This window comes from Meriones unguiculatus, chromosome 10 (genome assembly GCF_030254825.1).
Source record: "Meriones unguiculatus strain TT.TT164.6M chromosome 10, Bangor_MerUng_6.1, whole genome shotgun sequence".
NCBI lineage: Eukaryota > Metazoa > Chordata > Mammalia > Rodentia > Muridae > Meriones > Meriones unguiculatus.
The window spans coordinates 61,630,733-61,647,153 of NC_083358.1; the positions used below are offsets into that span (position 1 = coordinate 61,630,733).

At 40.1% G+C, this 16,421-nt stretch overlaps 1 protein-coding gene and 1 long non-coding RNA gene across 2 annotated transcripts in view; one reads left to right on the plus strand and one right to left on the minus strand.

The window, feature by feature from the left end:
* The window catches only part of LOC132657038 (uncharacterized), a 24,464-nt gene extending 20,359 nt beyond the window's left edge, over nt 1-4,105 (minus strand). Inside the window, exon 1 of the long non-coding RNA XR_009594879.1 lies at nt 4,008-4,105. This is a non-coding gene — a long non-coding RNA (uncharacterized LOC132657038). The remainder of the gene's footprint in view (nt 1-4,007) is intronic.
* LOC110561560 (calcium-activated chloride channel regulator 3A-1-like) overlaps nt 1-15,022 on the plus strand; it is a 21,082-nt gene extending 6,060 nt beyond the window's left edge. Inside the window, exons 6-14 of the mRNA XM_021658026.2 lie at nt 4,186-4,413; nt 6,555-6,788; nt 7,738-7,915; nt 8,978-9,081; nt 9,808-10,032; nt 10,423-10,693; nt 11,489-11,656; nt 12,134-12,373; nt 14,010-15,022. Of these exons, the coding sequence (XP_021513701.1) occupies nt 4,186-4,413; nt 6,555-6,788; nt 7,738-7,915; nt 8,978-9,081; nt 9,808-10,032; nt 10,423-10,693; nt 11,489-11,656; nt 12,134-12,373; nt 14,010-14,350 (1,989 nt within the window). The 3' untranslated portion in view covers nt 14,351-15,022. The remainder of the gene's footprint in view (nt 1-4,185; nt 4,414-6,554; nt 6,789-7,737; nt 7,916-8,977; nt 9,082-9,807; nt 10,033-10,422; nt 10,694-11,488; nt 11,657-12,133; nt 12,374-14,009) is intronic.
* The last annotated feature ends 1,399 nt before the right edge of the window (nt 15,023-16,421 follow it).

A 16,421-nucleotide genomic window follows, 5' to 3' on the forward strand; every position in this document is an offset into this window, starting at 1 on the left:
GAACACTTAGGTTGAGTCTACATTTTGAACACCGTGACTAACAGGACTAACACGGATGTGCAGTTCTTGGGTAATCGGTGAAACATACTGGTTTTCTTTTTTCCTCTTTTTTCTTTCTATATCTAGTAGTGAGGTTGCTTGGTCATAAGGTGTTTCCGTTTTAAGTGCGCTTACAAACTCCCATTTTATTTTCCCTAATAAATATGTGATGGCTCACATTCCTATCAAGCATGAGCATTCATTCCCCTTCTCTAGCATCCTCTCTTGCAATTTACTTTTTTTTTTTTTTTTTTTTTTTTTTTGCTTTTTTATTACTCCCCTCTGACGGGAGTGAGATTATCTCTCACTTTCCTCATGGTTAGTGATGACAAGCAAGTTCTCGTGACACCAGTCGCTTGCATGTATTTTCTTGAGAAATGTCTATTTAAGTCATCTGGCCATCTTTAATCATGTTATTTCTGGGAGATTTTTGCTATTGAATTCTTTGAGTTCCTTATAAATTCATATTTTCTTGTTGGGGACCATTTGCTAGTGTTTTCTGCCATTGCAAAGGTTGTCCACTTACTACTGGTCATTTCCTTTGCTGCACTATACAATCTTAACTCATATAAACATATTATATTTACCTAATAAAATTTTATGCAAATGTAAGAATATCTTAAATAAGAAAGTATTGTAAAAACAAATCAAATTTACATCTCTAAATAATAAAACCAACTTAATTAAAATGAGCAATTTCTCACATGCTAATTCACTAGCAACAAACACTACCACAAGCATAAGTTTCTGACAGAATTAAAAATTGTTGTGGCACAGCGTAATGCAGCCATAACCATTCAGGTCTTTACAACCATTGAAGCAGGACAGTCTCCCCAAGCATGGTTGGCTACCATAAAAAGCTAAAATGTTACGCTCAGGATGTGAGGCTAAGCACTGCACTCAGGGTCAGCCACTTTCGACCCAGAGAAGAGCATGTCTGATTGCATGTGGGTTGATGCCCCAGGTCCCCCCTCTGAGAAAAAGGTATCGGACGGGTCTAATGCTCTTTGGGTGGATGACACCTAAATGAATATCAGTACAAAGTCCCAATTTATTTCTAATATCAGAGATCAGACCTCTACTCTTGCCTGATGTGTCTAAAACAAAAAGGGGGAACTGTAGAGAGCTGCGCCCTAAAGATGGAGCTGGTTTCCGCCTTCCACCTTCCAGATGGTGAGTGCTCTCTGTCACAAACAACTCCATATTTGGCTAAGGCTGAGGATCTGGTTTGCTTCCATGTATGTGGACCTATCTGCATTGCCCACGTGGCACGCTGGGGTTGGCTACCCAGAGGCTATTTAAGCTGTGGGCTGGCTTTCCCCAGGGTCAGATGATTGTTTAAGGTTCCTGAATAAACTGCATTGAAAAAAAAATTGTTGTGGCACTGAGACAAGGGTGAAAGCTCAAGAAAAATAATATATTCAAAGTTTTCTTCTGAAATTGGAAATTAGCCCAGGTTTTAAGTGGACCTCCCTTCTGGAAATATCTGGCATGATTAAGGATAGTTTACTTTAGTGGGCTGAGATCAGCAAATAGTTCAGCATCCAACCAGACAGGAAATCACCTGATACAAGAGGATAATCAGAACACACAGTGCCTGTTCCAAATCCTATACCACAAAGCATTTGACTGTCAGGACGTAGCTCCTGCGGCCCATGTGGAATATGAATAGTAAGCAGGGCCCCTACATGCCTGAAACACGCAGGGAAGCTAATTACACAAGACATTGTTCAGTCACAAATACTGTATTTCAACCACGTATCTTATCCAACATAGGACTAATCCTAATTATCATGCTATAGGTTAAATATACTCCATACCAGAAGATAAGCTCAAACTCAGGACATACATGACATGAAATACTGAATGTTCTCTTCCATTCATTCACTACTTTAAACATCATTCACTCCATTTTAAGGTCAGTTCTGTGTTAGAAGCTGACACCAAGTAAATAATTTAAAAATCATTTTTTAAAAATTAATTTTGGTGATATATTTATTTATTAAAATTTATTCACTTTGTATCCCCACTGCAGCCCCCTCCCTCATCTCCTCCCACTCCCACCTACCCTTCCTCTTCTCCCTCTATTTCCTTTTCCTAGTTCACTGATAGGGGAGGTCCTCCTCCCTTTCTATCTGACCCTATTTTATCAGGTCTCATCAGGACTGGCTGCATTATCTTCCTCCGTGGCCTGGCAAGACTGCATTCCCCCAGAGAGAGGTGATCAAAGAGCCAGCCACTGAGTTCATGTCAGAGACAGCCCCTGTATCCCTTACTAGGGAACCCCCCCCCATTTGGAAACTGAGTAGCCTATGGGCTTCCTTTGAACAGGGGGTCTAGGTCCTCTCCATGCATGGTCCTTGGTTGGAGTATCGGTCTCTGCAGGAACCCCTAGGCCCAGGTATATCTTGGTTCTGTTGTTCTCCTTGTAGAGTTCCTGTTCCCTCCAAATCTTTCCACCTCCCTCTTCTTCCAAAAAATCATTTTTTGCCAATGACATATTTTAGGGATAACAGTAAAAGTAATGAAAAAAATTTTAAACAAGGTCGGAAGAAACACAGATACATGAATCAGTGTTATACTACAGTCAAACTATGGCTTCTGAATGGATGCGTTTTTGGCTGGGATTTGAAAATGAGTATGAATTTGGCAAAGTAGTAAGAGAGAATTCTATGCAATGAAATAGACTGACAAAAAGCAGAACAAGGCAGAATTGCTACATGCGACGGCACAAGTTGAGAACTATCTAAATATTTCCATGACAGTCATTAAGGATTCTATCACTCATTAGAATAATTTTAGGAAGACAGGAGCTTGTAATAAAATGTCATTTTCCTAATTCATACAAAATTACCATTAGGGCGAGTAGGAATCCAGGTGAAGGTTTATGGCATATTCTAGAAACTAAAAGAAATTCCATAGTAGAATCACAAAACACATTCTGAACGGGAGAGGGGAAATGGGACTGAGCCTACAAACAGAAAACTAGAAAGCTGGGATGTTTGGCTTTCCTCTTCTCAGCTTCAGACTAGCGCTGAGATGGCTGCTTACTTCTCCCAGGAATGGAAGGATACTACTGTGAAGGCAAGAATGGGATGGGATGAGACTGAGTGAGGCAGGGAGATCAGCTGGAACACAGCAATAGGCAGGTGACAAACTTGATTCAGAGACTGTGGGGGGGGAAGGGAGGGTGTGACAGGCATCACCTCACACCAAGAAGCCATGTGAAGCATGGCTTTGTTGGCATCCATATTTTCCTCCCATCCAACAGAACCCCATGTGAAAGATTTGAGCCTGGGCCATGTCAGAAAAGGAGCCCGCTCTTACAATGCAAATGTGAGAGATTTAGATGTGAGGTAGTTCTGAATCTGAGCTTTGACCTGCAGATGTGGGAGGAGGACACTAAAATAACAAAATTACACTATTACAAACTGTTTCTGCGAGCTTACTGTAGAATGTTTCCTTCCTGGACACTGCACTAGTTTATAAGGACACTTTTCCTTCTTTCTCCTGGTTTTCAAAACCTGGAGGATTTTCAGAGTTTATAGTAATAAAACCTCCACTGTCAGAATTATCAGATACAATTCAACACTAATAGAAATAACTACATCTCTTTCTTACACTTTTATTATCTTTCAAGGGTATCGTTTCTATGTATCAAAATTTGTACGCACTAATAACAAGCCAGATTCCTAGAGCATCTGTCCTCAAGTCTCTGGGCCCACTGTGAAGATGAGCATAGACAGTAAAAGACAGCCAGTCTCTCCTAGTCCACTTTTAGGGGCAGAAATTACCAGAAAACACAGCACTCCTCTCTCAAATTTAATTCAGGATGGGAGATCCTCAAAAGTTTAGATGAGGAATTGAGAAGCTAACTTAATCACATGAGCAGTGACCATTCTTCACTGACGATATAACTTTAAAACCTCCGAAAAGCCTTGGCTGTAAATGCTAATGGCATTACTCACTTTCACTGCAAGCATGGAGTATGGATGTCCAAACATTTGATCATAAAGTGATTCTTGTAGGACACAAATCTTGTTCAGGATGCATGTGGAAGCTAACTTCCTGCCTGGAAAAAATAAAAAAAAAAGGTGACTGCTTACAAGTTATTACAGATTTTGTATTAACTTATTTTTTTTTCAGGTGGTTGAATTTTGCACAAAAGAAACTCACAATACAGAAGCCCCAAACCTACAAAACAAAATGTGCAATCGCAGAAGCACGTGGGACATAATCAAGAAGTCTGCTGACTTCCAGAATGCCTCTCCCATGATTGGGACAGAAGCACCGCCTCCACCTACATTTTCATTGCTGAGGTCCAAACAGCGAGTGGTCTGCCTGGTGCTGGATAAATCTGGAAGCATGAGCTGGGTGAGACACCTCTTGCTGGATTTCTTAAAATATATTTAAGTTGAATATAGAATTATAATTTTATTTTATTTTAGTTCTAACAAACCAACACACATATGTTTATGCCAATGAAACAGTGAGATAAAAAATAATGGTTAAAGATTACAGATAATTTTTATCCCATAACTTTTAGTTCTAACTAGGGCAATTTTAACTGCACAGAGAGAGAGAAAGAAAGAGAGGGAGAGAAATTAAGTGAAATGCAATGGTGCCTGCCTATAATCATAGCTACTCAGGAGGCTAAGACAGGAAGATGACTTGTGACCATTAGTTTTAGGCTAGCCTCGGCAACCTAACAAGAGCTCACCTCAAAGAAAAGTAAGGACAAAAATAAATGATGAATAAAAGAAGAAAAAGAAAAAAAGAATAAATGAAAATTACCCAAGTTTCCACCATTGAACATATCACTTTATCCTTTTCTTATTCTTAATGTTTATTTTTTCTTCAAACATTTAATTATATTTTGTATGTTTTATAACCTGATATTTTACGTGTGCCTTAAAAACTCCCCATCTAAAAAAAGCATTCTGTGAAACATTTTAACAATTGTCTTGTATTTGCTGAAGCAGCAAGCCCGGGGCCTACATGGGTCTTCACCAGGTCCCCTGTGTGGTTCTCCTCTTGCCTGAGGACAGGAGGGAAGCTGTTTCCCACCAGCCCACAAAGGCAGTAGGGGCAGGGGACCAAAGTTTGGAAGGCCTGGGAGCACCAGGGAGATCAGACACTCTGGGAACCATTTCAGGGTGTTAGTTCAACTTTAATTCCAGAGTACAAAGGCTATATACCCCTTGGGGGGGGGGCTCCAAGGATAGATGTACGTAATTGGTTAAAACTAGGCACTTCACAGATACTTGATTTGCATTAATCAGCATGCTCCTATCATATGAATGGAAACACAGTGCCTAACTATCCTATAGGGGCATGGAGGGGAGAGCTAGCAGGGAGCTGTGTCAAAGGCCATGTATCGGATGTGGTTGGAGGCATCTATGTCTAGAGACACTCTCCAGATAAAGTCAGGCAGAGAACTGGAGGTCCTGCTGGGGAGAGGGAGTCCTGCACCTTAATGCTGCTGAGCTCAGAATGGCTATCTGGACTGGAAGGACTGCAACCTCAAACAGCAGGGGCCTTCCAACACGCTGCATATATATTAGAGCTGTGAGCTTAGTGTTTTTATGGGGCTCTTGGCTATGAGAATGAATGGGTCTCTGACTCTTGTGCCTGCTCTTGGGACTCTTTCTCCTGTTGAGTTGCCATGTCCAACTTTGATATGATATCTTTTGCTTCATCTTATTATCATTTTGAAGCCTGTTCTTTTCTAACAAGAGACAGAAAGGAAGTGGATCTTGAGGGGAGAAGAGAGGAGGAAAAGGGAAGGGAGATGGCAAGGAACTGGAAGGGGAAACTATAATCAGTATATACTGTTTAAGAAAAGACTCTATTTTCAAGTAAAGAGAAATGGAAAAATAATTATATTATATTTAATAATTATGTCATATGTACATACAATAATTTAGTCAGTTCCCTATAGATGGACATCTTTGACACTTTTCTACTTGGTATTTATTTAAAAATACATTTTAAAATAGTTTCATTCAGAGAAATTATTGAATAGATTATTAGATAAAAAGATAAGATTTTTACAAATATAATAGCTAGCAGTTTTAAGGTTTGTTTATTTTTATTTTATTTCATTTTACGAATTGCCTAAAGTATGTGTTTGCACCAATGTGTCTCTCGTGCCTGCCAAGGCCACAAGAGAACATCAGATCCTCTGGAAGTGGAGGTACAGACAGCTGAGAGCCAAACCTGGGTTCTGGGAACTGAACCCAAATCCTCTCAAGGACAGAAAGAATGCTTAACTGTTAAGCTAATTCTCAAACATCTAAACTGGTTTTTTTTTTTTAGATATTATTTTTTTAATGAAATGAAGAAGCTAAAATATACCAGTGAGTTATTATCAATACCTATGGCCCTTGCAATTTTTGTCTTTCACTAATCTGACAAGGTTTAAAAAGACTCCAGAGTTGTTCATAGATACATGTTTATCTATATCTATATCTGTATCTGTATCTGTATCTATATCTGTATGCATTTTTAAACAGGGAAACCCTATCACTCGTCTCACCAAAATGAATCAAGCAGCAGAGCTGTACTTACTTCAGATTATTGAAAAGGAATCCTTGGTTGGCATGGTCACATTTGATAGCACTGCTAAAATCCAAAATAACCTAACAAGAATGACCAGTGACAGCTCCTACCTAGAGATCACTGCAAAGCTGCCTCAAGAAGCTGGTGGTGGAACTTCAATTTGCAACGGACTCAGGGAAGGATTCCAGGTTAAAAAAGAAAATTAATTACTATCACTTGCCATTGACAACTTCTTTATCTTTCAGCAAGGGTCATGAGTTCATGGGTTCCTCATTTAATAATATTCTGATCTGAGAAGACAAATCCCCCGTGAAGAGTAAAAGGTAGCCCGTCCTTCTCTCTGTGGCCAGCTGCAGCCTCGTGTAACATTGAAGGGTTGAGTGGCACTGAGGATGGATATGAAAGGGAAAATAGTCAAGGGAGGTCATATTGGGAGTCCCACTGTCTGGATTTCTGAGTAGAAAAAAACACCATTGAGGAAAGTGTGGAAAAACAAAAAGGACGTTAGTATCATCTTATATTGTGGGTAAGGAAATCCCTGGCTCATCAAATCTGTCATTTAAAATCACCCAGCCAGAAATGCCCCTCAGGCAGCAAAGGACCAAGCACAATGAACACAGGTGAGGGTTTAAAGTGTTTCATTTGTAAACTAAAAAGTCAGAAACACTCGTTGAGTGCTGTATCCAACTGTGTATAAATAAATCTTGATATTCACATATTCAAACTTCAGCCAGCCTCCCCCTGAGGCTCTTTATCAATATTATTAATATTTATCAATATTAAGTAACAACACAGAAAGCCACTTCCTTCGCCAGTCTTGCCTCCAAGTGGTCACTGCTGCCCTGAACACGTTAGCTTTAGAAGCATGTGATCACGGCTGGGTTATGCTCTGAAAGTTTTGGGGTAGCTCAACCCGGAAAGTCAGTTTTCTCAACCCAGGCCTAGCTCTATCGGCACAGCTTATCCGGCAGCCTCCCCTGAGGAGTCTATCTTCGCCAGCCCACACGGCCAGGCTGAGCTCCGGGTGATCAGCCTTCCAGATTGTCTGGGTCACTTCTCTGTACTCACTGTGTGTCAGGACTTATGCTTCGCTTGTGAGTAGTGGGAGTTGGTAATAATGTGACTTTTCCCCTTCAGGCAATTACCTCCAGTAACCAGAGTACTTCCGGTTCTGAGATCATATTGCTAACCGATGGGGAAGATGATAATATACGTTCCTGCTTTGAGCAGGTCAGAAACAGCGGCGCCATCATCCACACCATCGCTCTGGGGCCCTCCGCTGCCCAAGAGCTGGAGACTCTGTCAAACATGACAGGTAGCACTTCAGAATAAAGTTTGGATAGAAACATTCTGCAGTCTTTTCTGCTGTCCGTGCTCTTTCTCCATAGGCTGAAACTGCTCAGAAACTCCCTGTCTGAAAGTTAATCTCCGTTTCTTGGTACTCAGGCTCTTTTCTCCTCCCCGCCACGCTTCCCCATGGCAGCTTCTCGTGCTCTTCATCAGGTGCTGTCACCGTCCGTCCGTTCTTCACCTAAGCTCGGGCTACCACTAAGCAGAACCTTATTTCTCTGGCTTCTCAGCTGCATCCAAAATCGTTTCCCCGTTTGAGAATACCACTCGATTTCACAGAAAACGTTTAGACATCCCAATTTTACGGAAGAGCAGATGGAAACCCGGAGGCTATGAACAATCAGCCTAAGAGTCCTGACTACCACTCAGCACTCACTCCACCGTGGAGGGTGCCTATCAAGTCCCAACACACTCTAAGCCTGCCCACGCCGCCCCCGTGTGGTGCTGCAGTGGCCTTCCAGTTGGGTTTTCTGCCGTGTATTAGTTACAAAAGTGTGTAATGAATATCATATTTCATGCAATCATTTCTCCTCCTCTTTCTCATTTTTCAGTTTTCAACCTTTCTCAGCTTCTTCCATGCAAGTAATCTCCCTCTTCCTTTAATGTCTCCATTATCTATTTTCTACGGTTCATCAATTTTTACTTTATTCTAAACAGTCAATAGCTAATTATCATTAATGCAGTTTTGGTCCAACTAGAAAATAAGCCATTTACTTATAAGAACTGGCTTCAGTTTCACTTCTGTAGTATTATATTATATCTGGGCTTTGCTAAGATAACTTACACTCCCTTTTGGTGACTGATTAATCTAAAAGCAATTAAAGTTCTTTAGATTCCCCCTTTGCTCTTATCACACTTACTTTGAGCAAGTTTCAGTAATTATTAAAGTCTACTTGGGACACTACAACCCTGAGGATCTTGAAGAATAATCTTTCGTGGGGTGTAAAGAAAATCCTAAGTAGACTGTTAAACAGATCAATGACAGCACAGAGTAAGTAAGACTTTCCCATTTCAAACTCCCCTTTAGGAGGGTTTCGCTTCTATGCTGCTGAAGAAGACATAAACGGCCTTGTCAACGCTTTCAGCGGGATTTCATCTAGAAGCGGCAACATCGCTCAGCAGGCTCTGCAGGTCAGCAAAACCCTTCACCTTCTCGCTGCTGGAACAAACTCCCGTCATGCTAATTATTAACTGTTCGTTATTGCTGTGAAGAGACACCATGACCACGGCAACTCTTATAAAGGAAGCATTTCGTTGAGGGCTGGCTTACTGATTCAGAGGTTTACAGTCCATTATTATCATGGCGGGAAACATGGTGGCACGCAGGCAGACATAGCGCTGGAGAGGTAGCTGAGAGTTCCACATCTTGATCTGTGGGCAGCAGCAGGAGACTGGGTACAGTGTGAGCGCAGGAGACCTCAAAGCCCGCCCCCTCGTGACAGTCTTCTTCCAACAAGGGTACACCTCCTAAGAGTGCCACGCCCTATCCTATGGCCAACCACTCAAACAAATGAGTCTATGGGGGCCATTCCTACCCAAACCGCCACATGAACACATACCTCTTCCTTAAAAATGGCTCTTCCACACTGAAGTTAGTCTCCCACGGCTTACACATGCCTCCTCTCCTGCAGTTCTTTACCCCTTACAATATTATTTTTAATCTTTATAATTTTTGTAAGTTTAATTTTAAGAATTTAATTTATTCCTTATGGATTATTTTTACTGAAAAAGTCTTTAATGCTCAATTGTTTTAATTTAATTTTTTTTAAAGCCAAAATCACACTGAACTAACTAAACTTTAAAATTTCATAGTCATAACATACAGGTTTTTGCATTTTTTTTTAATTTCTGTAACAGTTGGAGAGCAAAGCCTTGAACATTACAGGGAGGAAATGGGTCAACGGTACAGTGCCGGTGGACAGCACCGTCGGCAACGACACTTTCTTTGTTGTCACCTGGACAGTACAACAGCCAGAAATTATTCTTCAAGATCCAAATGGGAAAAAATACACAACCTCAGATTTCAAAAACGATATACTAAATATTCACTCTGCTCGACTTCAAATACCAGGTATCGCAGAGGTGAGTCTAATCTCTTGTTTTCATCAATTATCAATTTATGTTTAAAATAAATAAAGGCATCTTCTACGTTTTCAGCACTAAAGCAGTGACAGATAATTCATCTTAGAAACAGGTTTAATAGAATACATAAGAAATCATACCCACATTATCGGTTTGTAAAGTCATATAAGTCATTACTTAGGCTGGGGCAGTCTCTCACTAGAACACCAGTTTAACTTGCGTGAGGTCCTTCCTGACTCCATCGCAAACATCAAAAAAGTGATCCTTCCTCTTCTTACATTTCTAAGTAATTCTATCTTTTAAGCACAGAGTTAAAAAAAAAAAAAAACACTATCAACACTCTTAAAGACATGTTGTTGTTATTGTTGTTGTTGTTGTTGTTGTTTCCAGACAGGTACTTGGACTTACAGCCTCTTAAATAAGGATGCCAATTCTCAGTTGCTGACGGTGACAGTGACCACTCGAGCAAAAAGTCCTACCACGCTCCCAGTAATCGCCACTGCTCACATGAGTCAAAACACAGCGCAGTACCCTAGCCCAATGATTGTGTATGCACGAGTCAGCCAAGGGTTTCTGCCTGTTCTGGGGGCCAACGTCACCGCCGTTATAGAAGCTGAAGGTGGACATCAAGTCAGCCTGGAGCTCTGGGACAACGGGGCAGGTAATGGCACTTGCACTGACACAATGGCATTTAACATTTCCCTCACTGCTTCCTCTGCGCACTCTAGAACTCTATTTCAGAGTGCAGGAAATCCGGCCGCAGTGTGTTAAGCCTTGGCACAGCCGCAAATACCCTTGTCGTCTCCAAACTCCATGAGCAGCTTCGCTCTAACCACGGAAGGAACCTGAGTACAGTTTCTCTCCAGCTCCATTGTCCGTGGTTTTTTGTTTTTTGGTTTTTTTCCATCTGTGCTCATGAGTTTAATGAGTTTTGGCAAGAACATAGCTGCAGTCTTTGGAGGCTGTTGAAGACAGGTTCTGAGGCCTGTTATTCAAGTTATGAAGTGAACATACCATGTTGGGTATTACTGATCTGTTGTGCAAATCAGCAGTGTGTTTATAATACACTTAAACTTATTATCTCAGTAGGTAATTTATTTTCTGAGCACTACTGTTTTAGCTATAAAACCTACAATTTCATTTCATTGTCCGTGTTTTAATGCATTTTGTCTGCTTCATATTAATGCACTTTGTCAGCTTTATATTTTCTTTTTTTGATAAGTTTCTTAATTAAATGAGCTCCACAAAAGGACTGAACACCTACTGTGAATTAGTCCAAAACTGTAGGCTTATCATGTGAGCAAGCCAAGCTTCAAGGCAAAATATTGTGACTCTAGGATTCATGTACTTGACCTGTGCTACCTTATCTATGAAAGCACTGACGTCATCTGTGCTCACAGTTACCACTGTCATTTTGACTTGACTGGATGGCTAATTCTTTTGTTCCGATGCCAAGGTGCTGATACACTCAAAAATGACGGTGTCTACTCAAGATATTTCACAGAGTATCATGGAAATGGGAGATACAGCTTAAAAGTCAGTGCCCAAGCGAGGAAAAACATCACTAAACTAAATTTAAAACAACAGAATAAGGCTCTATATGTACCGGGCTATCTTGAAAATGGTAAGTCACATTCCAATAGAAATATGTCTGCCTTAGGTCAAATGAATGTAGCAAACATCAAAAAACATAATGGGCTACAGAAAATCTAGGCCTGTAATTCCTTGTAGATCCACAGACTACATTTCTTCATGTTTGGTTAATATCCCCCTGAATTCATTCCACTTACATTTTGAACACTTCACTCAGAGAAACTTCTGTGAGGCAAGCTACAAATACGAACAAAATAATTCTTGTCCGCAAATAAAAAAAAAAAAAAAATGTACAGGCAAGTATCAGGTAAAGATAGGCTGGAATACAGTTTAACTAAAATGTCATGTTCTGTTGTCTATTTCAAAATGGTGTTTATAAAAGGGTTTCTGTCACTACAAGTTGTCACTTTTCATTATCTCCTTTTAATCAACACTAGCACTGAAAGATCAGCTTACAAAAACAAACATGACGACATAGAAAGCTACTTTTTTTTTTTCTGGGGTTTAGATCAACTTATACTGAATCCACCCAGACCTGAAGTCCCAGAAGAAACAGCAGAAACCAAAATGGAAAACTTCAACAGAGTAACATCTGGAGGGTCGTTTACTGTGTCGGGAGCGTCCCCTGATGGTGACCACACTCCTGTGTTCCCACCCAGTAAAGTCACAGACCTGGAGGCTGTTTTTATAGGTGATCATATTCACCTTACATGGACGGCCCCTGGCAGGGTCCTCGATACAGGAAGAGGTAAGTTTGACAGTGAGTTTTAAAATCTTTTGAAAGAAAACACGTTACCTTTCATTTGCTAAAAATTTCTCCAATGTCTTATTTATGGGTTACATTTATGTAGTGGTTACACCAGCCCAAAAGATACAAATTGACCCAAGTTATTCCCATTTTAATAACTTAAAATCCCAACGTGGTCTTTTCATATGTTTTTATTAAATTGCCAGTCTCAATTTGAACTATTTTTAAATTAAATGAGAAGACAAAATAACACCATTCTCTTGCATTCTTTTGTCTCAAACAAGGGGAATTTGCTAAGCATTTCTATCTTTGCTCAATTTTATTCAATTACTGTTGAGCTTGAAAACACCACGAGATTCTGTGGAGCACGGTTTACTCTTAAAATTAATTAGGTACAAAATATACACAGGTAAACAAATAGTTCCAGACAGATAGATAGGCAGAAAGATAGATAGATTATTGATAGATAGATAGTGAGTGATGACATATTGATAGAGAAACAAACATGAGTAATAGATAGAAGATATATGGGATAGATGGATGGATGGATAGATGAAGGTAGATATATGATAGATAGATAGATAGATAGATAGATAGATAGATAGATAGATAGATAGATAATACATAGATCCACCTAAATGAAAAACAAGGCTTGTATAAAGAATGGTAGAATTGATAAGACTTATCAGTGGAGAAACTAAATATTAATCAGAGGGCTTTAATAAAGGGAGAAAAAAACAAAGGTATTTACCATATTTTAAGTATCTCTAACATTATGTAAAAACACAAAAAATAAAGTCATCATACAAGTAAGGGTTACAAATATTTTATTCTCACATTTCATAAGATATTTAATGTCCATTTCTCTGTTAGATTTCCAAAATCAGGAGTTCAATACTCAGGCTGGCATCCTCCTTTCCTTTCTTGATAAAATAATAGTTACAACAGCTAACATTTCATTCATCCATTCACTAAATACTTACAAAATTGTTCTAAACACATTTTATTCATTATCCTTTACAAATATCCCCATCAGAATATCAACAGCCAAATCTGTTTATTGAATCAATCAAATGACTAAATCACTATTTTTTGCTTTTAAAAATGGAGATGAGAGAGATGGCAATATAAAACTAAGCTGCGAGTCGAGGTCAGGCTAGGTCCTGAGCACATGCTCAATTCTGCTCCTCCAACTTCTGGGTCCTCTGACTCTTCCTCAGCTGTTCTGCTCCCACCTGTCTTTCCCTGACTGCTCTCACCTTGCTCCTTCTTTCAACTTATATTTTTTTAAAAATAGAGGATACTATGGTCTCTACTGCACATGAACATTATGTGTTCCTTGTTCTAATTTAAACCTACGTTCTGCCCTTTCTGTCTTTCTGAAGGGAAACCTGGATTCTGGTGGAGGGCTGGTAATAGATGATGCTGAATTAAGTTTCCTGTGATTTTGAAACTGTTTTGAAATAACTGTTCACATGCTTGTCTTTAAAGTCAGTGCGGAGGGATAGCCAGACACAAACTGTACCAGGGCTCTCATGCGCTAAAGCTCGCATGCTCTGCTCATACCTCCTGCACAGGCGCAGTGCAGTGGCGGAGACTGGTCCTGGCTAATGAACATGATGTCTCTCTTTTCCAGCACATAGATACATCATCAGAATGAGTCAGCATCCTCTGGACCTCCAAGAAGATTCTAACAATGCTACCTTCGTGAATACTTCTGATCTGATACCTAAAGAGGCTGGCTCTAAAGAAACATTTGAATTCAGGCCAGAAAGTTTTAAAATAGGAAATGGCACCAAAGTCTACATTGTAATTCAGGCCAACAGCGATGCCGGCCTCACCTCCGATGTCTCCAACATCGCACAGGCTGTCAAGTTTATCCCTCCAGAGGAACCCAGCTTCCCTGATCTGAGTGTCAAAGTGTCCACACCCAGTTCAACAATTGTTTTATTTATTGCAATTTTATTCATATTTTAAACTAGAAATTGCAGTGGAACTAAAATTCAGTCTTATTTAGGATTAATTTACTCTCCTCATTGTCTACTATACAATTCTTTGTAACATATAAGTAAATGTTCTATAATATAGGATAAACCTACTAAAATCTGTACACCTAAAGAAACTAATCAAGAGGGATGACTCTTGCTAAAATGCTCAATTCCTATCCAGAAAGGCAAAGAGGATGGACATCAGAAGAAGGAGAAAAGAGGGAACAAGTCAGGAGCCTGACACAGAGGACCTCTAAAAAGCTCTGCCCTACATGTAGATGCTGAGACTTATGGGCAACCTTTGGGCAGAGTGCAGGGAATCTTAGGAAAGAAGTGGAAAACAGTAAGATCTGGAGAGGACAGGAGCTCCACAAGGAGAGCAACAGAACCAAAAAATCTGAGCACAGGGGTCTTTCCTGAGACTGATACTCCAACCAAGTACCATGCATGGGGATAACCTAAGACCCCTGCACAGATATAGCCCATGGCAGCTCAGTCTCCAAGTGGGTTCCATTGTAATAGCAACAGGGACTGTCTCTGACATGAATTGATTGGCCTGCTCTTTAATTACCTCCCCCTGAGGGTGAAGCAGCATTACCAGGCCACAGAAGAAGACAATGCAGCCACTCCTGATGAGACCTAATTGACTAGGATCAGAAGAAAGGAAAAGAAGTCCTCCCCTATCAGTGGACTTGGGGCATGCATGCAGAGGGTGGAAGAAGGGAGGGGTTGGGACGGGAGGAGGGAGAGAACCACAGGGGGGATACAAAGTGAATAAAGTGTAATTAATAAAAATAAATAAGTAAATGTTCAATGTTTTAAATTTCCTATTTGAATATATTAAAATCAAAGGTTGGTATATATAAATCAGAGCATTTCTTTTATCTACTTTTTAAAAGGATGAGTTAAATTGAACAATTCATTTTCTAAATATTAATATCTATAAAGCTATTATAATAAATATAACATAATTTTATAGAAATAAATTCACAAGGAAACAATATAAAGCTCAGAAAGAGAAAATGATGTCTGTTTTCAGTGTAAATAAGAAAAAAAAAAAGAAACACGGACTGATTTCCAGAGAGCTCTGGGAAATTAACTCAGTATTCAGATAAGAAAAAAGCAGTATTCTGTAGGCAGGACACACAAGTGAATTCAAACTAGAAAAATCCTCCAATTTAAAGAACAAATTTTTTTTTAATTCAGTTTATATCCTTGCTGTAGCCCTTCTCCCCTCCTAGCCTTACCTTACCTTCCTCCCGCCTCCCCTTTTCCTCAGAAAAAGAGTTTCCCTTTTCCATCCAGCCCTGCTTATCAAGTTCTACCAGGACTGAGCCTATCCTCTTCCCCTGAGGCCTGGCAAGGCTGTCCCACCAGGGCGGAGTGATCAAAAAGCTGGCAAGTGAGTCCATGTTTGATGCAGTTCCCTTACTAGAGAACCCACATGAGACCTAAGCTGTCCATCTGCTCTATCTTTGTAGGGGGCCTAGGTCCAGTTAATGCATGGTCCTTGGTTGATACTTCAGTCTCAGCAAGACCCTCTGGGCCCTAGTTAGTTGGTTCTGTTGGTCTTCATGTGGTGCTCCTATCCCTCCAGATTCTTTTCTCTTTCCTCCCATTTTTTTTTTCACATGACTCCCTACACATCATCCAATGTTTGGCTGTGAGTCTCAGCATCTGTTTTGAGGCGCTGCTGGGTAGAGCCTCTCAGAGGAGAACTCTGTCAGGCTAAAGGATAAATCTTAAAACTAATCTTTAAAATGAAAGAAATATCAAGCTGGCCTTCAGATTGTAAGGATCTTTCAAGAAAAACCTGGCTAGATGTGGAGGAATATGACTGTGATTGCAGCAATTAGGTACCAAAGTAGGAGGATTATAAGTTAGCCTAAGCTACAGAGCCTAGTTTTGGGCTAGCCTGAACTACAATGCAAGATCCTGTCTCCAAAAAGCAAACTTTCAAAATCTGCTAAGGCATTATTACATGTTCTCTGCAATTTGCTCAAAATGAGAAAGCAAAAGACAAACAGGCAAAATCCATAAGTAGGCAAATTTTTTTGTTG